Source organism: Saimiri boliviensis, chromosome 4 (assembly GCF_048565385.1).
Source record: "Saimiri boliviensis isolate mSaiBol1 chromosome 4, mSaiBol1.pri, whole genome shotgun sequence".
Lineage (NCBI taxonomy): Eukaryota > Metazoa > Chordata > Mammalia > Primates > Cebidae > Saimiri > Saimiri boliviensis.
Window position 1 is genome coordinate 40,382,367 of NC_133452.1, and position 27,116 is coordinate 40,409,482.

The window sequence follows — 27,116 nt, forward strand, 5'->3', positions numbered from 1 at the left end:
CATCTACTCACACCAACTCATCTTCAGCAATTTCTTTTTGTGTCTCTAGATTTTTCCTCCTCAGTTCTTTAATCATCTGGTCAATCTCTTTCTGAAGCCCTTCCAAATTTATCTCAAAGGCCTTGTCTTGAGTTCCTAGAGTTTCATTTAGTTTTATAGCTTTTTCATTTATAGCTGCAGGGGGTAAAACAAATTTTGTAAATTAGTAAACAAAAATGCCACAATAAAACACAGTATTCAGCATCTGCTCGGCACCGCCATCTCCAGATGAAGAGTATTTTGCCTTGAGTGTTCCTGCTGGGAAACACACAGGCAGTTAAAACAACAATCAGTAACAAACAGGGAAGCATAATATGTTTCTCAATAATTTTTTATTTTGGGGGTTACAGCAATTAAACCACAGTGTTTCTAACCCCAAAAGAAAGAATGAATCACAAATAAAGAAGTAGGTCAAAGCATATTCTGATCAGAGATTAAAAAAAAAAAAAAAGTGGCCTGTAGCATAATACCTTGAAGCTGGAAACACAAGCTCTGCACCTTGAGGCTGGAACACCTTGAGGCTGGATACACAAGCATTGCTGATAAGATAGTCATAGGAATGGCTATCAGTCAGTTTAAAAATACCGACTATGGACATACTCTGTGATGAGATCTCTGAAAATGAACCTTCTCTGGTATTTCCACATAGTTTTCCTGTGCTCATTTTTTTAAAAGAGTGAAGAGAGAAGCACTAGTTCAGGCTTATCACCCTTCTAGGAGAAGGGTTATAAATTAGGCTTCAACGACACCTTCCAACAATAGCATCCTACACAAGGGTCTGTGTTTATTATGCATTAAATGGGGTTTCAAACTGTGCTCCTTGGAATCGTAGGATTCTCCAGGTGCTTCAGGTTTTCTACAAATGATGCCTATTCTGCCAAGAATCTGCTTTATAGGTTGCTGTTCTGGGCAAGATTTCATTTGAAAAAAGAATTCTATGTCAAATAAAAGTTTAAAATGGTGAACTGAAACATTTACACAGTTCTATTATTAGTTTTGGACTAAAGTTTCCTGGAGTGTGTTCGATAGGACATTTTTTTTAGTAAGTTGAAGAGAGATGTTTTCGCAAACTCTTTTGTCAGCTGATACTTACTTCTTTAATACTACCTTTGAAAACTCCTAAAATGAGGGGTCTGGGCTGGCCAAGAGGCATTTTCTACCACTCGGGTGTATTTGAAGACCTCCTTATGACATAGAGAATCCTGAAAATTAATTTCTACTCTTGGAGAGAGTTTTCTGATTTGCCCTGGGCAGAACTCCTGAAATAGGTGCACATAGTCAGGACAAGCAGAACAGGCAGAGGGGTGTGTGAGACGGAGGGTCAGCATTGTGGTTCTAAATGTGGTCCCCAACAAGCAGCAGCAGCATCACCTTGGAGTCCATTAGAAATGCAGACTCTCAGGTCCTGCCACAAATCTACTGACTCAGAAATTCTGGGGATGAGGACCAGCAATCTGGGTTTTAACAAGCCTTCTCAGAGCTCCTGATGTACCCTAGAGTTTGAGAAACACTGGGCTAGTAGAAAGAATTGAGTGTCAATATCTAATGTACCCTTTCCACAATGCATCTTCAGAATCCTTTTTTCATTATATATGTCTTTGGTTTAAAAGTTCCTGTAGTCCATACTTTATGCCTGATAGCCAATGCTGCAGATTGAATGTTTAGGTTTCCCTCAAATTCATATACTGAAATCTAATTCCTAATGTGATGGTATGCGGAGGCGGAGCCTGATATGGTTTGTCTCTGTGTCCCCTGCTACCTGAAATCTCATCTCAAGTTGTGATACCCACATGTCGGGGGAGGGGCCTGGTGGGAGGTGATTGAATCATGGGAGCAAAACTTCCCCCTTGCTATTCTTGCGACAGTGAGTGAATTCTCACAAGATCTGGTGGTTTGAAGGTGTGTGGCACTTCCCCCTTCATTCTCTCTCTCTCCTGCCACCACGTGAAGAAGCTCCTTGCCTCCCCTTTGCCTTCTGCCATGATTATAAGTTTCCTCAGGCCTCCCAGTCATGCATGTTTTTAAGCATGCAGAACTGTGGTCAATTAGAGCTCTTTTCTTCATAAATTACCCAGTCTCAGGTAATTCTTTATCGCAGTGTGAAAACAGATTAATACAAAGCCTTTGAGAGGTGATTAGGTCATAAGGGCAAGAATGAGATCAGTGCTCTTCTAAAAGGGATGCCGGAGAACTCCCTTGCCCCTTCTACCACATGAAATTATAGCAAAGAGACAGCCATCTCTGAACCAGGAAGCAGCTCTACACCGGACACCAAACCAGCCAGCACCTTGATCTTGGACCTCTCAGCCTCCAGAAATGAGAAATACCTCAAAGTTTATGATATTTTCATTACAGCAGCCCAAATGGACTAAGAAAGCTGTAGTTTAATTAGCAGAAAAATTAGAATCACATGTCTTAAAGAACAAATATGGCCATCCCTAACCCTGTGGTAGAAGTTATTGCTCAGTGCTGCATTCCTAGAAGTTAGCGAGGGTGGCTCTTTCTTGGCTCACTGTCTAATATTGATACCTTAACACATGCCAAAGAACTCTCCCAAGATTCCAGCACTATTGTTAGTAAGATATATCATCTAGGCTGTGTCACAATTTTTTTTAGAACCACAGTGACCATGGGCTGATTAGTTTGAAAGCTCCTTGATGCAGCAAAATAGGTGGGAAGACCTCTAGAGTATCAATAATTAAATGTAAGAAGCTTTCTGCTTATTAGATTTCAAGAAAACAGTAACACATTTGGCTACACCTATGGTGCTATCTCATCCTTTATCTGCATGGTTGACTTTAACCAATTATAGCATGTAAGTAACTACTGCTATCATTCGTATTCACTTTTTAAAATGAAAATGACGTTAATAAATACCACTTCCCAACTTGCTAAAGCTGTATGTTTTTTCTTTGTTAAATGAATGTGTGTGTGTGTGTGTGTGTGTGTGTGTGTGTGTATGTGTGTCTGTGCATGTATAAATGAGCTTTCATAAGAGATATCTTTTAAAATTTGACCTAATTTAGGTTCTGGGCATAGGCAATATAGAGGAAGGGAAAAATGAGAGCTAGAATCTCACTATTTCTCTTGTGCTCCAGAGTCAAAGCTCAACTTCTACAGATAAGAATCTGGTAGAAAAAGAATGAAGTTAGATAGAGGAAAAGGCAAAGGCAAGCATGGCCGTATCTTTCGGATGGCATATATAATTTCTTTAAATTTAAACCATTTGTAAATAACTAGAGGAAATCATGAAGGTACACAAAAATGGCTTTAGCAAAATGATCATGTATTCAGAAAGCAAGCTTTGTTACATACGTAGACATGTGCCGTGGTGGATTGCTGCACCTATCAACCTGCCATTTAGGGATTTTTTTTTTTTGAGGTGGAGTCTTGCTCTGTTGCCCACATTGGAGTGCAGTGATACAATCTTGGCTTGCTGCAACCTCCACCTTTGGGGTTCAAAGGATTCTCCTCTCTCAGTCTCCCGAGTAGTTGGAATTACAGATGTATGCCACTGCGCCTGGCTGATTTTTGTACTTTTAGTAGAGACGGGATTTTGACATGTTGGCCAGGCTGGTTTTGAACTCCTGATCTCAGGTAAGCTGCCCCCCTCAGCCTCTCAAAGTGCTTGGATTACAGGCATGAGCAACTGTGCCCAGCCCATCATCTAGGTTTTAAGCCTCTCATGCATTAACTATTTGTCATAATGTTCTCTCCTCTCCCCTGACCCCACAACAGGCCCTGGTGTATGTTGTTCCCCTCCCTGTGTCCATGTGTTCTCATTATTCAACATCCTCTTATGAGTGAGAACATGCAGTGACTGGTTTTCCATTCCTCTGTTAGTCTGCTGAAGATGATGGCTCCCAGCTTCATCTGTGTCCCTGCAAACAAAGGTCAGGATCTTTTTTTATGGCTGCTTAGTATTCCATTAGTGTAGATGTGCCACATTTTCTTAATCCAGTCTATTGTTGATGGGCATTTGGGTTTGTTCCATGTGTTTGCAATTGTAACTAGTGCCGCAATAAACATATGTGTGCATGTGTCTTTATAGGAGAATGATTTCTATTCCTTTGGGTATATAGCCAGTTATGGGGTTGCTGGGTCAAATGGTATTTCTGGTTCTAGGTCTTTGAGGAATCGCAACACTATCTCCCACAGTAGTTGAACTAATTTACATTCCTACAACAGTGTAAAAATGTTCCTATTTCTCCACAGCCTTGTCAGCATCTGTTGCTTCCTGATTTTTTAATAATTGCCATTCTGACTGCTGTGAGATGTTATCTCATTGAGGTTTTGAGTAGTATTTCTGTACTGACTAGTGATGTTGAGCTTTCTTTCATATGTTTGTTGGCCACATAAATGTCTTCTTTTGATGACAGGTGCAGTAAACCACCATGGCACATGTATACCTATGTAACAAACCTGCACATTCTGCACATGTATCCCAGAACTTAAAGAAAAATATAAAAAAGAAAATAAAAAGCATGAGAAAAAAAACATCAAAACATATAACACATACCCCATAAAGTTTCTATGGACATCATCGTGCACCTCAGTCATGAGCTTTTGATTTCTGGTTGGATATTATGAATTGTTGCAATTACTGTTACTGAAATAGTGTCAAAAGATTGCAGTGTGATTAGGATCAAAAAAGCAAACATTTCAGCAAATATATTGGCTGCTTATGGAATAAAATGCTATTCCACATCCAGCTTTTTGTTGCAAACCATGTTATGTAAAAAAATACAAGCTCCCCAAAAGGGACATAGGCCTTCACTATCTTTTTGAATAAAATTATGACATCTTTCAAATGAGTTTTTGGCATGTTTGCTACTTTATCTTCATTATGAAAAAAAAATTAGGCATGAGCTTTGGAGAAAACTACGGTCTCATCAGGACACAAGTAAATTACATATGGCCCATTAAAACCTGTCAGTTTAATTTAGATAACATTTATTTCTTATTAGTGTTTTAAAGGTTTATAGTTTTTTTCCAGATTATTTCACTGCACTTTACTTATCCTCATTTAAAATTCTTTTTGTATGGTGAACTGTCTAGTTGAATTTTTCTTTCCATTGTTTTCCTACTGAAAGTTAAATTTTAAAATGCTATTATTTTCCACTTGTCTCATAAGCATCTAGCACGTGCTAGTCAGTATGATTTTCTTAGAACCGCACCCCCCACACCAAAAAAAGAAAGGAAGCATCATTTTAATAGAAGTTTGTTTCACTCTTTATAGACATATATAAACATACATTTTTATGTTTATATACATATATATATATATATGTAGTTCCAAATCCTATTATAGTTCCAAATCCTATTTATATATAGGATTTGGAATTTAGGATTTGGACCTTCTCTGAGTATTCTTAAACTAAAGATGAATGTGTTTTTCATCTCTTATTCAAAAGTATGCCCTAGCACTTCAATATATTCTCTTTCCTACAGTATTGAAAATGATTGTAGAAGATATATCTTTGGAATGTACATATTTATTTCCAATTTAGTTCAAAGGAGGATTTCGGTAATTGAAAAAATCCTTAATATAAGATAAAATTAAAATAAAAGGAAGTAATGCTCCAGGTTAAAAAAAAATAGTGTAAATCAGGGAAAGAATTACTAGACAGAAAACCCCATACCATAATGTTCAATACAATGAATCCTAAGTCCACTTCTGAACATCTTAGTAGCCAATGCATAGCAGGGAATACAAATAGGATTCTTAAGAGGTGTACAGTATCTATAAATATAAAAAAAAATTCCTCAGGAGAAGCAAACTGTTTCATACTAAATCTGAAAATAAAAATCCTCTGATGGGGCAAATTTATGAAGAATAGAAAGTAATACACTGTGACCTGAGAAACAGGAAGAAACTATGTTTATCATTGATTAAGTCCGATTGTATGTCAGAAAATAAACACTAATGGGTTTAAATGGGTTTGTACCTGTCCACTCATTAATTCTAACAATGGATGGAATAAAATATAGTTTAATTATGAAGGAAGCAGGAGTCATAACACAGTAGATATTACAAAATTAAAGTGAGATAAGAATGCCTTTTATGAATAGAAGTTGATTATCTATAAAGAGGTCATGAACTGCAATGAAAAATAGGACGAATAGTACATCTATTCGAACATTAAACCGAAATAGACAAACGCCAGCCTGAAGCACTGACTCTACCCACAGCAATTTATAACAACTAACAAAATGTAAAAGCACTGATGGCTATCCCCTACTATTGTAGTTCTGAGAGAGAGAGAAAAAAGCGGTGTGGATATGTTGTATAACCTACTTTAGTGAGTTCCTTCCTTCCTTCCTTCCTTCCTCTCTCCCTCCCTCCCTCCCTCCCTCCCTCCCTCCCTCCCTTCCTTCCTTCCTTCCTTCCTTCCTCCCTCCCTCCCTCCCTCCCTCCTTTCCCTTCCTTATTTCCTCTCCCTTCTTCTTCTTCCCTCCCTCCTTTCCTTCTTTCCTTTCTCCCCATCCCCCCTCCTCTATCCTTTCCCTTCCTTCTTTCCTCTCTCCTTTTTTCTTTCCTCCTTCCTTCCTCCCTCCCTTCCTTCTTTCCTTCATTCTTTCCTTTCCTCCCTCCCTCCTTCCCTCCCTCTTTTTCTTCCTCCTTCTGTCCCCTTCCTTTCTTCCCTTCTCCCTTCACCCCCTTTCTTCTCCCTCCCTCACGTCCTCCCTCCCTTCCTTCCTTCCTTTTTCTTCCTCCTTCCCCTTCCTTCCTTCTCTCTCCTATCTTCCTTCCCCCACCTTCTCTCTTTCTCCTCTTAACTGCCAAGCTTATTATTACATCTGAGCACTTAGTGCTGCTCTGTTACAATCTAAATTCGAACTTTCATTCAATTTTAATAGTTGGATTAATTCTACCAAATAGTGCCTGCGGGCAAAAGGGAGTAGTGTTCTTATTTCCCTAAAGTATAGCTATGCGACATGGCTCTTCACATATATTAGAAAAGGGTGCCCCATCTGTACAGACACAATCAGACCACCTGACCTATGCATGATTTAGAGAACGAGAGACACCTTTGGTGATGGGTAATCCTTTCTCTGGTGGATAGATTTGGGATTTGGAGTGGTGAGCAAGCCTGGGATAAGTATCATCTCCACTCTGGCCCCTGTTGGTGCACAAACTGTACAAACAGTACCTGGAGGTACTAGGCATTCAGAAGAAAAATTCATATTTACCAAAGAGGTAGCCATAAATATGCATGTCTCTTTGGTGGGAATTGGAGGATTCAATGCAGAGAATAAAGGAAGCAGTGTTGATACTAGGATCTATTAAAACATATGCTAGTATTTGTTCTCATACCAACGTTTTATTGAAACAAACTGAAAATGAGTCCCCAGGATGATCTGCTGGGTGTTGGATGTTTGAAATGTCAATGGAGAGAAAAGGAAGCTTCCTGGAGCGTTGACCAGGGCCTTTGGGGATCTGCTCAGAGTGAAGATGCTCTACTTGCAGTGGGATTTGTTGTTGTTGTTGTTTTGGGTTGGAGGGGGCACTTCAAGTAGCATTAATGGAAAATAATACTAGGGAAGGTACAACAGCTTCATCTAGCAGCGGATAAACTACAATGAGTTCACTGAGAATTTTCTGGTAGAAGTAATTTCTGTTTCAGAATCTCACAACTTTTGCCTCAAATTAGGTCTCAGATTAAAATTCTGTTGCTTTCTTGCAGTGGTGAATTTTTGGGATTTCTTCTCTTCTTGTCCAGTGATGCCTAAGAGTAATCAGTCAGAATCTGCTTTGAAGTTTATCTCACATCCTTATTTATTTGGCTACAATGTGAAGCAAAGTATCTAAAATGCATAATATTGCAGAGCTAGAAAAATATTTTACTTCTTCAAGCAAAAAACAACAAAAACAATTTTCCCACTTTCTAAACATACATGCATGTTTATTATATTTTAACAGATATTTAATGGCTAGGGTTTTTTTTTGAGGGGCAGAGGGGCATTATATGTATTCTTTGAGTTTCTTAATTTGGGCTTTTGCTCAAAAATGGCTTCCACTTTGATTCTCATTCATATTAGTAGATGCCAAGAACTAACTCCTAGAGAATTGTGGACTAAATGCACTAGAGCTTCTCATAAAGCAGCACATCCAAATCCCAAGCAACAGATGTTCATTAAAAGCCAGTCCCAAGTATTCAAAAAGCCATTTTAAGAAACCCAAAGTGCTGCTTTAGTGTGTCAAGTGGAATGATAACATTAGTGTCCTTAAAAATGAAAAATCTTTTAAATGCTTTCAAATAAAAACAATAACAAAGCAAAAGTCTCCTATTCTTATATAATTATAATAGCCATGTTTCAAGAATTTACTGCTATTATGCCCTCATTGTCACTAATTCACTGACTATTGCCACTAATGTAACACTGTAGGTCACAGGTTCTCAGCAGATCACACCCTTGAGTGTCTTAACCACACCACTTTCTGAAACTCAACCTTTGATTTTATGAATGTCACTTATAAGGAGAGAAATTCCAGTCCTGTGTCATCCCTTTCTGTATTTTTCTGTTGGGAGATATGATGATTAAAACGTGATTCTTTCTAATACCTTCTGCATCCCGGGCAAGCTCCTTAATGAATTCTCCCAGGGACTTTGCTCTGGCGTTGGTCCTCTCAGCATCCTGTCCGGTCTGCTCGCCATCTGCTGTCACTTTGGTAGCCTAATGATCCAAATTCGGGAAAAGCATAATTAATAGAGATGATGAAGCTACAGCTAGATAAGCTCCCACTGGCTGCATTTTCTTTCAAATATTACTTTGAGCCAAAGGCAATCGATGAATTATTGATCAGATGTACTGGAAATGATGCCCCGTGCTCAAGTATACAATTAAACTTTATTACTTCTTCCATTAAATGGAAATCAGAGAGCTGTATTTGGTCTTTTTAAAAACGCTTGCTATACGCTATGGCACAGAAGAAGCCATAAAGCACAATTATTTTTGAAATATCTTTAAGGTACGGTTGCCAAAAGTCTTTAATGGAATCTTCAGCCTCCACATGTTGCAGTTTTGTCTGTATTTTATTTACTGAAAAAGTGTGTGGAGTGCAGCAACAATCTCTTGAGAGATGAACAGGCCATCGGCCTCAATAAGCTTGATCCTATAGATTTGTTTTAGATCAATACGTTAATTAAAGTAACAAAGAGGGGGAAATGCTCAGCTACTGAGTAGTAAATGCCTGTTTTATAACACATCAAAGATGCCGATAAAACATTAAGGGAGAATAAATGCTAACTTTTTTCCATATGTTAGCACCAGAAATATGGTTGTTAATCACAGAATCATGCAACATTGTCAGCAGAACCCCAAAACACCCCCATCTCCCAAAGAGTATTCTCATACACATTCACCTCTATTCACATTTAAAACATCATTTGACACACTGAAATGCATTCAATGTGTTCATGGTTAAACTATATCATATTTGGTCAAACAAAAATGGTGTGTGTATAACATTGTTTCTTTTAAAAAATTCCAAGGTTTAGAGGACCCTGAAAAGTTTAGACTTCATTTTTCTATGTGCATGCATATGCTAATATATAAGCCTGCTTCTCTTTTACGAAAATGATATGGATAGTCTAACGACAGATAATGAATTAGAGAATCACAAACTGTCTCAGTATAATTTTGAATGCGGTCCAACTTGGCAGCATGTTAATGCTCTACAATCTCGTACTAGAGTGCTTGCATACTAGGCATGGCCAGAGAATTAATTTTTAAAATATACATAAGTGGATTTTAAATAGAACTGAATGTCTGGCCAGCACAGAACATGGTAAGACATGCTAGAGGAATTGTACTGCATTTTGTGATTCCTCAAGGGCAGCAAGAGGTTTAATTTATGGAAGTTTTCAAGGTTTTACATAAAAGGAAGAATATAAAGTCCAACTATTATCATCTAATTTCTCAACCTGCAAGTGTTAACATCACAAATAAAAGGATTAAAGAGTAAGAATCCATTGGAAGATTCAAAATTTTTCTGTATAATTTGCAGTACATATACACAATAATTTGGAGAGTATTAGCAAATGTATTATAATGCTCTGGATTTATTCTTCTAAATGTTAATGGAATTATTTTTACTTTTAGATTGAATTTTTTTTTTGGAATAATCTGTGCATGCAATTGCTAGGTTATTCAAATCCTTGCTTTCATGGTGAGTGTTGCAATTATGTTCCATTAATTTCCTTAAACTTGTTTTCCTGCACATGTTTGCATTCAAAGGTCTGATGGGTCAAATAACTTTTTACACATACACACATTTGCATACACACATACATACTCACACATAATTTTTTTTTTTTTTTTGAGATGGAGTTTTCACTCTTGTTACCCAGGCTGGAGGGCAATGGCGCGATCTCGGCTCACCGCAACCTCCGCCTCCTGGGTTCAGGCAATTCTCCTGCCTCAGCCTCCTGAGTAGCTGGGATTACAGGCACGTGCCACCACGCCCAGCTGATTTTTTGTATTTTTAGTAGAGATGGGGTTTCACCATGTTGACCAGGATGGTCTCGATCTCTTGACCTCGTGATCCACCCGCCTCAACTTCCCAAAGTGTTGGGACTCCAGGTGTGAGCCACCGCGCCCGGCCCTTAATTTTTTAAATGTTACTTTTGAATCACTAGCTAAGGTCAACTGCCTAAGATGTCGGTAGTTGGCTGGGTGCAGTGGCTCACACCTGTAATCCCAGCACTTTGGAAGTTTGAGGCAGGCAGATCATAAGGTCAGGAGATGGAAACCATCCGGGCCAACATGGTGAAACCCCATCTCTACTAAAACACAAAAAACTAGCCGGGCGTAGTGGCGTGTACCTATAATCCCAGCTACTCAGGAGGCTGAGACAGGAGAATCACTTGAATCCAGGAGGCAGAGGTTGCAGTGAGCCCATCGCACCACGGCACTCCAGCCTGGCAACAGAGGGAGACTTTATCTCAAAGAAAAAAAAAGATGTTGTTGTCTAAACTGCTTTGGATATTTTTCTAGTCTAGACTTTACTGCACCCTGTGATAACTCTCTTACTGTCATGTATTACTGAACACCATAACCATAATAAGGGACTTGATCTACATTATGGCATCTTCCAATACCTTACCTTATGAATTAATGTATCAATATCACTAGCGTCTCTTACAGTACAGAAGATGTACATTGTAATTTCGACTTAAAATATATTCTTTTGCTTCATCAATATATTTTCTGTATTACCAAAAGGTCACAATTTGTACCAAATGGACCAATTCTTATTAAAAACTCAAAGTGTCTAAATTGTCAAAAGTAAGTGCATACCATACATTGCCCCTTTTAAATTCTGGATGATCAAGATCATATTCATTGTCATGACTTCCTCTTGCTTATAATCTGTTGTATAGGTTATTTCATTTATGTGGTAATGTTCAAAAGTCATCATTCACATGCATTTTATTCTTAGTATTGATTATATGAGTACTTCAGTACTAAGATGTCAAGAATCCTATAAGCTCCATGATAAGAAAGAAGTTCAAAAAATTAGCACTAAGACCCTATGCAATCAACCTCCCTGACATAATTTTAGTATACTAAATATGCAAAACTCATCCCTTCTTAGTGTCTTCTTGTATCCAGTTGTGTTTACCTAAAATGAGCTTCTCCTCAATACTTTTAAAGACTGGGTAGTTGTCACCCATCAGCTTTCAGTTTAAGTGCTTCTTAGTGTGGCCATTCCCAGGATGCTGTCTAGGTTTCCACACTCCCTGTAGCAGGACATTTCCTTCACAGCACCATGGATTTTGGAATGACTTAGTACTTGGCTCATCTATTTACCGACTACCTCTCCAACTGAAAGGTAAGCTCTCAGGGAGTGGGAACTCTGTCTGTTTTGTTCATCATATTATATCCCACTCCTAGTATGATGCCTAATTTATAGCGAATATTCTCTAATGTTGTTATACACAGGACCAAACAACAATTTTCCGAACCAATATTGCCAACTTTATTACCATTCTACTTGCCTACTTTCTTTTGGATCATTCTCAGAAAAAGATTTTGTTTTCATATTACTGCCTCTTAATCCCTCTGTACTTATCCAAAATAAATCCAGCTTTTGAGATTCAGTTCCAACTCCATCTTCTCAATGAAGCCCTCCTTGCCCATTCTAGCACATCTTCTCTTTTCTACAATTTTCAAAAACAATTATTATTACCACTATTCACAACTCTAATGGGAAGTGACTTTGCTAGGTGCTTGGCCATATCTATCTAATCTACATTAGATAGATAGATGAGAGGGGGCTAGGGCTCTGTTGTACTCTTTTTATCCTTCATAGTGCCAGGCACAGTGTCTGGCAAATTTTTGTGCGTCAAAGATGTTGGGTGATGGGCTGATACAATGATAATCAAACCAATGATCCCTTGGAAGTTCTAAAGTCTATTTGAGGATTTACAATAGTGCTCAAACTGACCATATGCCTGGTGCTATGCTTGCCAGCAAATGTGGTTGGCTTGGCCATTTTCTGGACATTTTAAAGAAGCTCAGAGGAAGCTGGTGCTCAAGAACTACAGTTCTTGAATGCTAGGGAGAATAGCTGAGCGTGAGAATCTGCTGTCCCAACTACACTGCTTTCTAGTAACTGGCCTCACATAAATTCAAACTCAGCCTTTGATTACACACCAAGTTCTAAGCTGGTGGTGTGCCAGTGGGAGTAAGAGGCAGGAAGAGGGTAGGAAGACTCTTTAGGGCCCGCACAGTGCTTACTGACGATGATACCTTCCTTCTGCACACAGAAGAAGAGCTTCCTCTCTAAGCTACATTCCAGAAGAGGAGAAGATATGAGGTTCCCAGCACCAAAAGCATCAACTTAATGTGGGTTAGCACTCTAAAGGATGTGTTACACACAGTCAGGCTGAGCAGTATGTCAGAATTACTTGTATTTTTTACATTTTTTTAACTTTATTTTAAGTTCAGGGGTACAAGTGCAGGATGTGCAGGTTTGTTCTATGAGTAAATGTGCATCACTGGGGTTTGTTGCACAGATTATTACATCACCCAGGTATTAAGCCCAGTACCCATGAGTTATTCTCCCTGATCCTCTCCCTCCTCTCACCCTGCCCACCCTCCACCCCCTGGTAGGCCCTAGTGTGCATTGTTCCCTTCTATATATCTATGTGTTCTCATCATTTAACTTCCGTTTATAAGTGGGACACACAATATTTGATTTTCTGTTCCTGTGTTAGTTTGCTAAGGGTAATGCCCTCCAGCTCCATCCATGTCCCTGCTAAGGGCACAGACTCATTCTTTTTTATGGCTGCATAGTATTCCATGGTGTATATGTGCCACATTTTCTTTATCTAGTCTATCACTGATGGGCACTTATGTTGATTCCATGTCTTTGCTATTGTGAATAGTTACACTAGATTTCTATGCATGTTTGCAAAGGCTTACAACACTCTTGTGTGTCTCATTTATACTTCCTGCACTTAGAGATAAATAGAAGGCATGATCCCTCTTTTTACACAGGTGAAAATGAAGGTACGAGGAGGTTAAGTGACTTATATGAACTTAAACATACAGGGAATTGGAGACAAAACACACATTTTTTGGTCTCACAGAGTTACATTTTGTTTGTACCCAAAACTATTTTGCATTTGGCTAACATCCAGAAATAGTAGTAAAATACATGAAAAACTAGTATTCTAGGTGAGTAGAGGACATTGCTCCAGCTAATATATACTTTAAGTGTATAAGTTTTGGCTTTCAGTAAATTAACACATTTCAAAATCATATCAGAACATCATCTAGATATATTTTTAAAATCCATGTCTCATTACACAGTAATTACGTTGAAGAGTCACCCTTGTCAAAACTACCCATGAGAGACTTCATAAAGAAGGCTATGATAAATGCACTATCACCTATGGGTAGCGATGATAGATAGTGGTATCATTGTGAAAGCAAAATTCACAAAAATCAATCTCATCCAGGACAGGCTATTGATAATGTTACAAATGAATGCTAAATACTACATGATAGGAACTCTCTGTCTGATTCAGTTTGGCTCTTTCTGTGTTTTATTAAATTACCATCTCCATCTCTTTGTCATCCTTCTTCTTTATTCACTATTATCTTGTCCTTTGAGTATTTGACAAATAACTTCTCATTTATCCTAATATGTTGTACAATCTTCCTTTCATTCTCTATCTTTGATTATCTTACTTTAACATCCTCTTACCTCTATTCTCCAATCTTTCCAGTGTTCCTTTGTAAATGATGTCTCACACAGTATCTTGTATCTCTCTTACCTTTGATTATCTTTTTTTATATTGACATTCACTCAACTAGGTTTTCTTTTCCCCGTCTCTTTTTCTTTTTTCTTTTTTAGAGTATTTATATCTAGGCAGCATGCATTACCATAAGGCACACATTAATTTACTTCTGAACAATGTAGCTGTTACTTTCCTGCTTTAGCTCAAGCAGTTCTTACTGTGCCTCTTAAAATCTGCACATAATTTTCTTGGTTGGATATTACCAGTGTCTTTCATTTTCTGTCTTCCTTATGTTAAAACTAGAATCTAATGAAGCAAACCTAACTACCGAATAGACAACATTGCTTAGATACCATCCACCTTTGCATTTGCGGACTCGTAAGGTTTCCTGCTCAAATTAAATTTCAGATCAAATCATTTATATGATATTCTCAAGGGTCATTTTCCAATATTACCAGCTCCGTATGTCTAAGTGGCAGTGAAGCACTCCTCAGGCAAGCTGTTAGGAACAACAACACACAAGAAAAGACGGAGCAGCCAGCTGACCCCATGGAGTGACAATGAGCCAATTCCATTCGGAATTTCTTCCTAAATATTTCAGATGCCAATTTTAAAAGTTCTAAACCAAAAAGATATGACTTGTTTTATTATATATATATATATATATATATATATATCTTTTAAAAATATAAAAGGAGAAATAAAAAACATTATTAGCAACTGAAATCTTCTAAAAACTATCAATAAAACCTTGTAAACTGACAAGACCGGCACTTAAGTCATTTAAAAACTGGTTTCATCCTTTTGGAAATCCTTCATTTCATTAAATTTGGTATTCAATAGGCAATAAAAGATGGTATAAGTGAAGCAAAATTTTGATATTTTATATAGTTCAGTCGGTTACATAGAATCTCCTTCTTTAGAATGTAAACAGTTAAGAGATGTTTATCAATAAAAAGTATTCAACAATTTAATTATAAATATAGGCCTGATTTAATGCATTTTAAAGTATGCAAAATCAGTGTTTCTTTTGGGTTTCTCTACATTTCATCTTGTTGTTCAAATGCTATTAAAATTATTCACAATTAATTAATTAAACAAATATTGACTCAACACCTATTATGTGTATAACATTGGTGATACTATGATAAGAAACAAAAAGGCTTCTTGCCCATTTGAAGTCTATAGTCTGGAAGACTAGAGAGTTATTTGTCAAATGATCACATAGATAAATTTATAATTACAAACTGGAGGAAAAACAAATGATGTAAGATAAGAACAGGAGGAATCCCAGGACCCCTCGATGGCCCAGAGGGCTTTCATGAGCTGAGATTTGAGAGGTAAATTGGAGTTAATAGAAATTAACAAAATGCAGGGAGAGGTAGGTTACCTTTAAGGGAAAATAAATGTGTGGCAATGCTTTGTGGTAGGACAAGGTGGCTGGGGGACAGGACAGCTGGAGTGCAGATGGCCAGGGACTCAAGTGGTGGGAGATGTGGCCAAGGGGAGAATTTTGGTCTTTATCCTGAGAGCCTGAGGGAAGTCAGGGGAAGAATTTGTAAGCACTTCGACCACATATTCATGTTTGGAATAGCAAACATTCATTCAGGCGAGGTTGCAGAGAACAGACTTGGAGAAGAACAACAGTAAAAGCAGAAAGACCAGCTAAAAAACAAATGTGGTAATCCCAAACTACACAACATGAGACTGGATGAGAGTGGGATAGCAGAGACGAATGCTATACATGGAAGCAGAAGCCCAGTGTGTGTGGTAATGAATTGGAAAAGCAGGAGCATGATGAGGAAGAAAGAGTCACCAACGATTCATAGGTTTCTGGCTTGTATGCTCAGTCCATGGGGGCCCAGGTGACCGGACCATGAGTAGTGGGGAGAGATGAGAGAGAAACAGAGATTAGACCCCGGTGGGAGAGCACTGCATGTCATCCTGAACAAAGTGGAAAGTCATAGTACAATTTAAGGAAGAGAATGGCATGATAGGATTTGTAATTTAGACTGTTTAATCTGCCATATAGATAATTGGTTGGAGTTGGATAAGGCTTATGAAGAGCCACCATAGAAGGGAACTGAATTGGAAGACGGGTGAAAGAGGGAGTAGAGTGAAGAGCAACCGGCTAATTTCTCTTTGGGAGACTGTGCATACACTGGAGGAGAAAACAGAAATGGTCTAAATAGGAGAAAGGATGGGCTTTAAGAGGAAGTGATGAGTTTAGTTTGAGATGTCCGATCCTTAGTAAAGCACATAGGGCCAAAGCAGGAGAATGAAGTCAGCCTTGAAAACAAAGATATATGAATTAACAGCTCATACATGGCAATTGAAGACCAAAGAAAGAGTTATAGAATGAGAGGAAACATGGACTGAGGCCTAGATCCCAAGGAACACCAACTTTGAAGGGATGATGAGAGGAAGAGCCTTAGAATGAAAGGTTGGAGAATTAAGAGAAAAACAGAGAGAGGAGAGTACATCAAGAAAAAAGGAAAGATCAAAGCTGGCAATTGCTGCAGAGATTTCAGGTAAAATTAATAAAGCATCCAGTGGATTTAGTTACTAGATTGTCATTAGTCGTCTTACAAAAATCAGTCTCAGTAGTGGGTTGGGAGTGAAAACCCGGACAGCAGTGGAGTGAGAAATAAACACAGACTTGTCTCCAAGTCTTCAAAAATTTTGGTTCTGAAAAAAGAAAGGAGCTAAGGACAATAGCTATAGAGGTACGTAGAGTCATCACCAAAAAGCATATTAATATTCCACACATATTGTAGGGCAGTTTGAAATAAGTTTAACATGATTCTCATACTTGAGGAACTTGACTTCTTCCGATGAGTGAAAGAAAATGGCAATAAAGCTAAATGCATTGAAAGAGATATATGATTGTGAAGTGTTTTCTTACTTTATATTTATACATTAATTAAAACATATCAAAAGACATTTTAAATGTGAGTTATTGAGAGGAATAATATCCGCTTTACCCAGGGATATTAGGGAATTAGATTTCTCCATTGAAAAAAAAAAATAAAGAGCATAGGCTAGGCGCGGTAGCTCACACATGTAACCCCAGCACTTTGGGAGGCCAACGTAGGCAGATCACCTGAGGTTGGGAGTTCGAGACCAGTCTGACCAACAAGGAGAAACCCAGTCTCTACTAAAAATACAAAATTATCCAGGCATGGTGGTGCATGCCTGGAATCCCAGCTGCTCAAGAGGCTGAGGCAGGAGAATTGCTTGACCCCAGAAGGCAGAGGTTGCAGTGAGCCAAGAACACACCATTGCACTCCAGCCTGGGCAACAAGAGCAAAACTCTGTCTAAAAAAAAAGAGTATAAAATATAAAACCCCTTAAAGAAGAGAATGCAGCTCCTACAGCAGTCATGCAGGATCAGCCTTGCCATGTGTGGAGCAACAGAAACTCTCCTTTATTGCCAGTGGGAATGCAAACTAGCAACAACCGTTCGGAAAACATTTTAGCAATTTCTTTCAAAACTCAATATACTCTTACCATACAATTCAGCAATCATGTTCCTTCAGCTTCACCCAAATAGGTTGAAAACTTATGTCCACACAAAAGTCTGCATAAAGATGTTTACAGCAACTTGATTCACACTGCCAAAATTTGGAAGCAACCAGATGCCCTTCAGTAGGGGAATTAATAAACTGTTATATGTCTGGACAATGAAATAATATTCAGCACTACAAAGAAACGAGCTAGAAAGCCAGGAAAATATATGGAGAAAACTTAAGTGCATATTACCAAGGGAAATAAGCCAATATGAAAAAACACCATACTGTATGATTCCAGCTATATATTCTAAAAAAAAAAGGCAAAACTATGGAGGTAGTTAAAATATGAGTGGTTGCCAGGGGTCAAGGAGGAGGGAGGTATGAGTAGGTGAAGCATAGAGGATTTTTTAGTGAGTAAAACTTTTCTATACTGTAATACAATGGTGGACACATATCATAATGCATTTGTCCAAACCCATAGCATGTGTAACACCAAGAGCAAACCCCAATGTAAACCATGGACTTTGGGTGATGAGGAGGTATCAACTTAGGTTTATCAATTATAATAAATGTACCAGTCTGGTGGGGTAGGTCGACAGTGGGGAAGGCGGTGAGGACAGGGAGTAGATATGAGAACTCTCTGAACTTTATACACAACTTTTCTTTCAACTTTAAACTGCTCTAAAAAATAAAGTCTGTTTAAAAAATGTAATGTGAGAGAATCTGCTGGAAAGATTAAAGAGTGTAGGCTGAGACATAATGAAGACTTGACACTCTTGATGAAATACTTCTTGTGTCTCTAAGGTCAGATCAATAGACAATTCTAAACCAATGAGGGCAACGACCGTGCAGTTTTGCTCACACCTCTATCCCCAGTGTCTGTCATAATCCCTAGAATATGGGAGACCCCCAGTAAGTATTAGTTAAGTGAATGAATGAATGCATGAATGAAATGCCACTTATTGCATGAAATTTTTTTCTAATTACCCCAATCAGATGAAATTGTTCTATTATTACAAATTTCTCAAGAATTTCTTCCAATTTTATTTCGTATTTTATTATATACTTGTATGCAGTTGTCTAATATTGTCCTACATACACCTAAATGCTGATGTACACACACACACACACACACACACACACACACACACACACACCCTGAAAGTTCTTTGAAGACAGAATAAGCCTCACTCATATTTTTCATCTGCCAACACTTAACTTAGGCTTTGTATGTTACAAACATTTATGTGTGCTTCTTGAATTGATTTATTTTGCCATGACCTGTTAAAAAATTCTTATTTATTAGTAACCACATAACAAATATGAATTCTTTTATATTAAAATATGAGATAAATGCACTCAATTTAATCTAATGTCTATATATATTTGGCAAGAAAGGCCATGTTGTATCTCTACATTCTGTGTTGTTGCTATGAGATTCTGATAAAGTGTTTAGTATGCTATTGTAACCTCAGGGCCATTGTTTAGCATTATGTGCTCAGAAACTTATTTGATTTCCCTGCGGAAATTTTTCTAAACCAACAGAAGGCTATGTAGGAAAAGTACTGGGCCACTGGGAATCTTGAGGCTGGGTTCTGCTTAAGTCCCTGGGTTTAGCGAATTGTGTGGCCATTGTTAATTCGGTTCACTGTCATGGCCCGACACAGCTCTTCCTTAAAATACAAAATGGACTAGATAATCTCCCGGAATCTTCTAGTTCCAATGTTCTTTATCATTTAAAGCTCTTAGATCATCAAATTAGATCCTTACTTTGCAGCCCAGTTTCTCACTTCATGCATATTTCTGGCCACAAGATGGCGGGCTTTATGTTGATTTCTTCATTCTCTAACAGCAAAAAGTTTTTAATGCCATTGCAGTTCTGAAAATTTAAAATTTCCAATTCCTTAAAAAGCCTGATAAATGCAACATGGACTTTACATTCTGACTTTTAAAAGTTGTCTTCAATGCTTTGGAGTCTCAAAATAGAGACAATTTTCTCTTTTGTGTGAAACTGATTTACACTGTATTTCTATACGAATGCAAAAATCCCGCAATGAGATTAAAGAGACCACAAGTATTTTCACTTGTTTTTCTTTCTCTTTACATAATTGAGGATAGTGCTTTTAGAAATCAAAACACATAAAAACTTCACCATGGAGGCTACTGAATGAAGTTCTCAAAATACACTGTCATTCTGGACTTTTCCTGCCATCGTTCTTGATAATTTCCAGGTATCCCAAACTTTTCTGTGGGCTACTGATTTCTATGATTTGATTTGAAGCAGAAGTAGCAAGTCCCAATACATTTGTTTTATGTACCAAATTGGGAATTAAGAAGAAGCCGCTTGGCATTTCAGAACTTCGAAATAATTTTCCTTAATTTACATAATCTATCTGCCTTCAGAAGATTCACAGTTTTGCCAACTTACCCTGGTCAGCAGCTCGTTCATTTCGGTGACAAGCGTGTTCAGATTGCCCTCTGCCAGCTGAATAAGCCTCTCTGGGGCTCGCTGAGGTGAGAGCAAATGCTGAAAAAAATTCCATCACATTTTAGTAAATGGCCTTGCAGTAATCAGTGTTTAACAGCACACATTTTTCTATGTATATACAGAACTTAGCCTTCTCACCTTCAAAGAAAAGAGAAGGAAACTATTTCAATTGGGCACTTACACATTGGGTGTCATGCCAAATAATCAGGTAAATAATAAAAATTGCAGTGATATATATTAAGAAATTACTATGTGCCAGGCTTTGTTTTGTTTTGTTTTGTTTTTTTTTTTTTCATCTAATTCTCACATCTCTATGAGGGTTATGCGTATTCCATTTCAGAAGTGAGCAAACTGGTTCGAAGAGAGTTAAAAATGTGCAGGAGATCACACAGTCAGTAAGGGGTAGAGTTAAGATAAACTCCTTCTCTGGCTCATTTAAGGCTCCCATTCCAATTAACAGAGTCACAGATAACAGGTATAAAAGAGAATGGCAGGCCTTGACATAGGGACCTGGCGAGGCACTGACTAACTGGCCTGCCCTCGGTGTTGCTAGGAACTGGCCTGGCACAGCGGGGCCATATTTTTTCCTATGAAACATAAATAATATCATAGGATGCTAACATTAGACAAGGTCATTTGGAGCCAATGATGAATGAAACAAACAAACAAATGAGGCTACCCTGTAATGTCTAAGCACAGGTTTTGTGCAGACCACAAAACTACCCCAACCCCCCCATTTCCTGGATAATATGAGTGACCACTGCCTCCTTATAATCATAGCTTTATCCTCCCTCTGTTCTTCCCTCTCTCTAGATAGAATTCACAGAACACTCACAGAATTACTCCCATTTCCAAATAGCACCTAGCACAACCTCAAATACTAGAAGTTATTCCTAACACCTTCTTACTGAGACAGCCCACAATTCCCATGGTGTTCAATGTCCCTTGTTGCAACAATAATCCCCACTTGGTTCCATCACATGTGTGTCCTTGATGCTCTTTGGCTGGAACTTGGGGAGCACTGACATAGTTAAATTGAGCAAAGAGGTGAAATAATATTTTAGAATATCAAAAGGTGATCCTCAGTATACAAATGTCAAATGAATGATGGAAGAAAAACAAAATACAGAACTAAGAAAGACTGGAATTTCAGGAAAATCCAGGTCATCTGGATCAATACCCAACCAGAAGTGGATGGCTCACTGAATCCCTTGGCTTAGATGATGTTCAGCCTCTTCTATAGGACCTCTTTATTTCATCATCTATTTCTTAAGCATTGGTTTTTAAATGTTTTCTGTTCAACTAAAATGTTTTCTTTTCTGGTTTTATTTTTCTGTGTTCCCTCCATATAAAAAAAATAAAATAACTGATCAGTATTCTTTTTATGAAAACTCTTTGCATCCCTGAATACTGGGACTACAAGGTAAACTCAGGTTCCTCTGCCTGGCTTTCAAGGTTGTCCTTCATCTCACCCTGCCTCACTGAAATCTCCAGCCTTATCTCTCACTAGCAGGTCTGACTTTTAATATCTGCCAGACAGGCCTAGTTCACACCACTGCCTCTGCTCACATGACTCTGTTAAGCACAGCTCCCTTCTCCCTGTGTCCTCACATGGCAGAGAGATCTCCAGATACCATTGCATTGGGGGTCAGGGCTTGCTGTGGTCAGAACGTTTGTGTCCTTCCAATATTCATGTGTTGAAACCCTAGTCCCAATGTGATGATATCAGGAGGTGGAGCCTTTAAGAAGTGATTAAGTCATGAGAATGTAAGCTTCATGATTGGGATTGGTGCCCTTCTTAAAAAGACCCCAGAGAGCTAGCTACCTTTTCCCTCAGTATGCAGATATTAAATGCATTAAGTGTGATGACATAGCAAGAAGTCTCCCTCTATGAAGAACAGGCCTTCACTAGACGTTGAACCTGTTGGTACCCTGATCTTCGGCTTCCCAGCCTCAGAATTGTGAGAAATACATTTCTATTGTTATATAAGCTAATCAGTTAGCATTTCCACTGGACTACGATAGACCTTCAACACGAATTTCAGGGAAATATAAATACTTGGACCATGATAACTTTCTTATTTCTTGGAGTTTCTGTAAAAGCTATGTATGGTAATCCATGTAAGACTTCAGACAATTGCCTAGGTTTTCAATAAATGTTAGTTATTCTTGGTGTCATCATTGTTGTTTTTTTCTTCTGAAAAATAAGGATAATAATACTTACCTTAAAGGTTATGGTCAGAATTAAAGAATACATTCCCTGAAAGAGTATCTACCAATGCCTAGTGAATAAATCTTAGATGCTTTCCTCTAGAGCAATCAATACTCCTCTGACTATTAAAATTGGATCTACCCTTCAAATTCCAACAAAAATTATACTCTCAGTAATGGTGCATTCCCTGGTTACTCTGAACCTTACTGATTTCTCCAATATTTGTACTCTAGCATACTTTGAATGTTTGTAAAACACATGGTGATTATGCATTTTTGCTAATTGCTTGACTAGTGTTTAATGATTATTTTTAAAGCACATAGAATCTACATTCCCTGAAGGTAGCGAAGATACTAAAAGAGTCATGAAATCCCAAGGGAACCAAGTGCAATGCTGAGGCATTCTGTAATTTCTCAATAAATATCTGATAAGAGACTGAAAGTAAGTTGACACCTTTCATCTTTTTCATCAGGTGAAATAACCCCAAGTTCCTTAATGTTTTCTCCTACCTTGTTAACTACCAAGAGCTTTAACCATATTTTAGAACAATGTTTACCAAACTAATGCTTGTTGAAGAACTTTTAAAGTTCTACTGGTTCTCTAGTACAAGTTTCTAATCATGTGTTTTCTTTTTGATGATAACCTTAGACATCAACGTAAGTATTTCTGGATGCCAGGCTAGGAAGCTGAGAAATGAATATGGCCACCTGATCTCAGTGACTACATTTGCTTGTGTGTTTGACCCTTTGGCAGGCTAAGCACATAATTCACATAAACTCATCAAGTGATGCCCATGTGTCATTTCAGGACCCTTTGCAGGGGGCTCTCTGGTTCAAATGTAGTAAGGGTAGGAGAACTGAGTTCTCCTCTGGTGGAAGAACTGTGTGGAAATAGTCAACATTCTATTCTTGTTGCAAGGAGCAATTTCCATTCAGCCAAACTGATGTTACTTTATATTAATGTTTTTAATTTGAATTTTATTGGTTTGTAGGGTTTTGCAAGGATCAATTTGTCTTGATTTTATAGAGCTATAAGTACAAAGAGTTCATACCTGATTTTATGTTTGCACATATTTAAGAAACATAATAAGACTGATTTAGGCCAGACACTGGGGGGTACATGAGACACTTTTCCCTTAATAGAAATCTGTATATTATAGTTCTTAAGTTTGAAAAACATTGGTTAGTAAAGTCTCTGAATTTCCCTAATAGCTGTGTCCCTTATTTGGGGCTGCAGAAAGAACACTTACCAATTACAGCCAATATCACTTGTGAAGCATCTGTCACCTTGTCCCTGGCCCTTACTATTACTGCTCCAACCTACCTTTAGCTCCTGAGTCATATTTTCAAGACCATACAGCATTTTATATGGCGCAGGCAGCGGGCCAGTGAGGTTGATGCTCATGGCCATCTGCTCCAGGCGAGCCAAGTCACCGAGAAGAAGGCCAGTGCACTCATCTCCACAAACTGTGAAAGGGAAGCAACAAAGAGCAGTTACTTCAAATAATTCAGCTCTGAAATATTTTATGGTCCAAGAATAATTCTGTGGAAGATGAAGCTACTCATCCCAGAACGTTAATGCTATCAAAGGGATGATGGCTGAAAAGAGCTAAGAGCAATAACAAAACAGCAGATATGCATGTCACCCAGAACTTGAATCACAGGCGGTAATATAAACTGAGAGACCAAAGAGGAGGAGCAAATAGATTTGGGGAGAAAAACTGTATTGCATAAGTATTGAAGATTTCCTTTAAGGCATAGACTATAACATTAAAAATGCTCCCCCTCCCCAAATCCCTACATGAGCAATCTAAAGGAACCTGTCCAGAGGGAATAAAAGATGCTCCAGAGCCAAAATGTGCAGTGCAAATGTGCTGTGCTCCATTAGATTGCAGTAGAGAAAATCACAGGATTGACTTCCACATGCTTCATGTAGTACACATTCAAAAAGTGCATACATTTTTAGCTTGATATCTATTGAGTAGAATAAAAAAAAAAGTCAAAAGAAGGTCGGGCACCATGGCACGTGCCTGTAATCCCAGCACTTTGGGAGGCTGAGGCATGTGGATCACCCGAGGTCAGGAGTTCAAGACCAGCCTGGCCAACCCTGTATCTACTAAAAATACAAAAATTAGCCCAGCATGGTGGTGGGTGCCGGTAGTCCCAGCTACTCAGGAGGCTGAGGTGGGAGACTCACTTGAACTGGGGAGGCAGAGGTTGCAGTGAGCTGAGATAGTGCCATTGCACTCCAGCATGAATGACAGAGCAAGACTCCGTCTCAAAAACAAACAAACAAAATCAAAACCAAAGTCAAAAGAAAAATAACCTTTCCTTTTGTAATTAGTGTTTTTTCTTATAATATTTATTCACTTATTTGTTTGCCAACTCTTCCTCTTTATCTCTTCAGTCTCTTTCGACCCATGAATAGATGCAGTCTCACAAATCCCTACCTTGATGATTAACCTCTTTCAGTCTTATAGATAAATAATTCCTAAGGGCCAGAAAAACTGTATTCTTTAAGTAGCTAAGAATGTTAATATGCTACCAGATATGGTTTGGCTCTGTGTGCTCATCCAAATCTCATGTTGAAATGTAATTCCCAATGGTGGATATGGGGCTTGGTGGGAGGTGTTGAATCACTGGAGTGGTTTCTAATGGCTTAGCACCATTCCCTTAGTGCTGTTCTCATGAGACCTGGTTATTTAAATGTATGTGCCACCTCCAGGCCCCACTTCCTCCTGCTCTGCCCATGTGAAGATGCCTGCTCTGGCTTTGCCTTCTGCCGTGAATAAAATTTCCCTGAGGCCACCCCAGCCATGCTTCCTGTTGGAAGCGTGATGGAACCATGAGCCAATTAACCCTCTTTTCTTTATAAATTACCCAGTCTCAGGCATTTCTTTTTAGCAATGTGAGAATGAACTAATTTACTAACTATAATATTTTTGGCCATCAAAGAGGTACTATTCAAATTTGGTGGTAGGGGCCAGGATTGGTGGTAGAATTGGGGGAGAGAAAAATGGATTGTTGTCTCTTCATTATGGAATAAATCTCATAAATAGTAGTATAATTTCTGAAATTAACATATTGATTCTTGTGGCAGATTTTTAAAACATGCATATTTTTAGTTTTGCATTGCAGAGTAATGAGGTGTATCTTCATGCTAAGGAGCAGAAACTACCACATGTATAATATGCCCTCATGTATAGAGTTACAATTTCTTACATTCTACAGATAGAGGTATCAACGCTATATACATGTTAGAATAGAGGAAAATACATAGCATGGAAAATACTGAGAATTGGAGCAGCTTTGGATCATGCCCAAACTTGGCAAGAATTCAATTAGTTCTCTAAATAGCAGTCCCCTGAGCTGCTTAATGGAGAGAAAACCATTAACTGGTGCTTGTAAACAAAGAGAAGGAGGACAGAGGGTGACTTTTTTGATAGGACAGCAGCTAGAGGTGAGTTACAATATCACTTCACAGGGATTAAACCACCCTGGCAGGGCTTTTAATAAATCAGCTCCTTGCAGGCGACACCTGCAACTGTAGAGCGTCACCTGCAGGGGCTTTGCAAGCTCCTGATGCTTTACAAGCTGAGTGAACAAAGAGGATTTGGAGGCAAGAGCAGCAGTCTGGAACTAGGGCTGTATCTCTTACTCTTCTCCTAGCCAGAGTGAAAGAAAATTTGCACTGCATGGACACCAAGTAAAGAGAAGAGATTATTTTGGCTTCATAGCCCCATTCAATGCAAAGCTTCAACAGACCTGTCTAGATTAAACAATTACAGAAAACATAACACAGAACTCAATTAAGTGCCAAATTGACCATGTCTAAACACAAAGTTCCGCAGTCTGGTCCTCAAGCTTTAGTGGGCCTCAGAATCACCTGTAGGACTTTCGGGAATTCCAGATGGCTGGGCCACATCCCCAGTGTTTCTGAACCAGGGCCAATGGCTCAGAGACGAGCAGATCACTTTTGATGGGCAGATCAACTCCCACTATGGGAGGCTTGAGATGGGCAGAGCTCAGGAGTTTGAGATCAGCCTGGCCAACATGGTGATACCCCTTTTCTACTAAAAATACAAAAATTAGCCAGGTATGCTGGCATGTGCCTGTAGTCCCAGCTACTCAGGAGGCTGAGGCAGGAGTATCTCTTGAACCTGAGAGATAGAGGCTGCAGTGAACCTAGATCATGCCACTGCACTCCAGCCTGGGTGACAGAGCGAGACTCCCTCTCAAACAACAACAACAACAACAAAAAGTTACTGTTAATACTCCTTTGCCACACCTCCCATTAAGAGGTGAAATCTATTTCCTGTTCCCTTGAATCTGGATTGGCTTTGCAACATACTCTGACCAACAGAGTGTGGCAGAGGAACATAGTGAATTTTGCAGTTTCTGCTTTCATACTCTTGGACCTCTGCTGCCTTGAGAACAATCCCAGGCTAGCCTCTTTGAGGAAAGAAGGCAACATGAGAGACGGAAGGGCAATTGAGGTTCCAACTTCGGCTTGGGGCCACTGGGAGCCCCTAGGCACGACAGAGGAAGATCTGTCCAACTGAGCTCAGCCCAAATTGCCAACCTACAAAACTATGAAGCTGTATGCACCAG

At 38.7% G+C, this 27,116-nt stretch overlaps 1 protein-coding gene across 7 annotated transcripts in view; it reads right to left on the minus strand.

The window, feature by feature from the left end:
* LAMA2 (laminin subunit alpha 2) overlaps window positions 1-27,116 on the minus strand; it is a 625,652-nt gene that overhangs the window by 133,788 nt on the left and 464,748 nt on the right. For all 7 annotated transcript variants that reach the window (XM_074397494.1, XM_074397493.1, XM_074397490.1 and 4 more), the window contains 4 exons: window positions 23,830-23,972; window positions 20,235-20,333; window positions 8,607-8,718; window positions 12-174 (listed from right to left, as the gene is read on the minus strand). In XM_074397494.1, coding sequence (XP_074253595.1) covers window positions 12-174; window positions 8,607-8,718; window positions 20,235-20,333; window positions 23,830-23,972 — 517 coding nt within the window. The remainder of the gene's footprint in view (window positions 1-11; window positions 175-8,606; window positions 8,719-20,234; window positions 20,334-23,829; window positions 23,973-27,116) is intronic.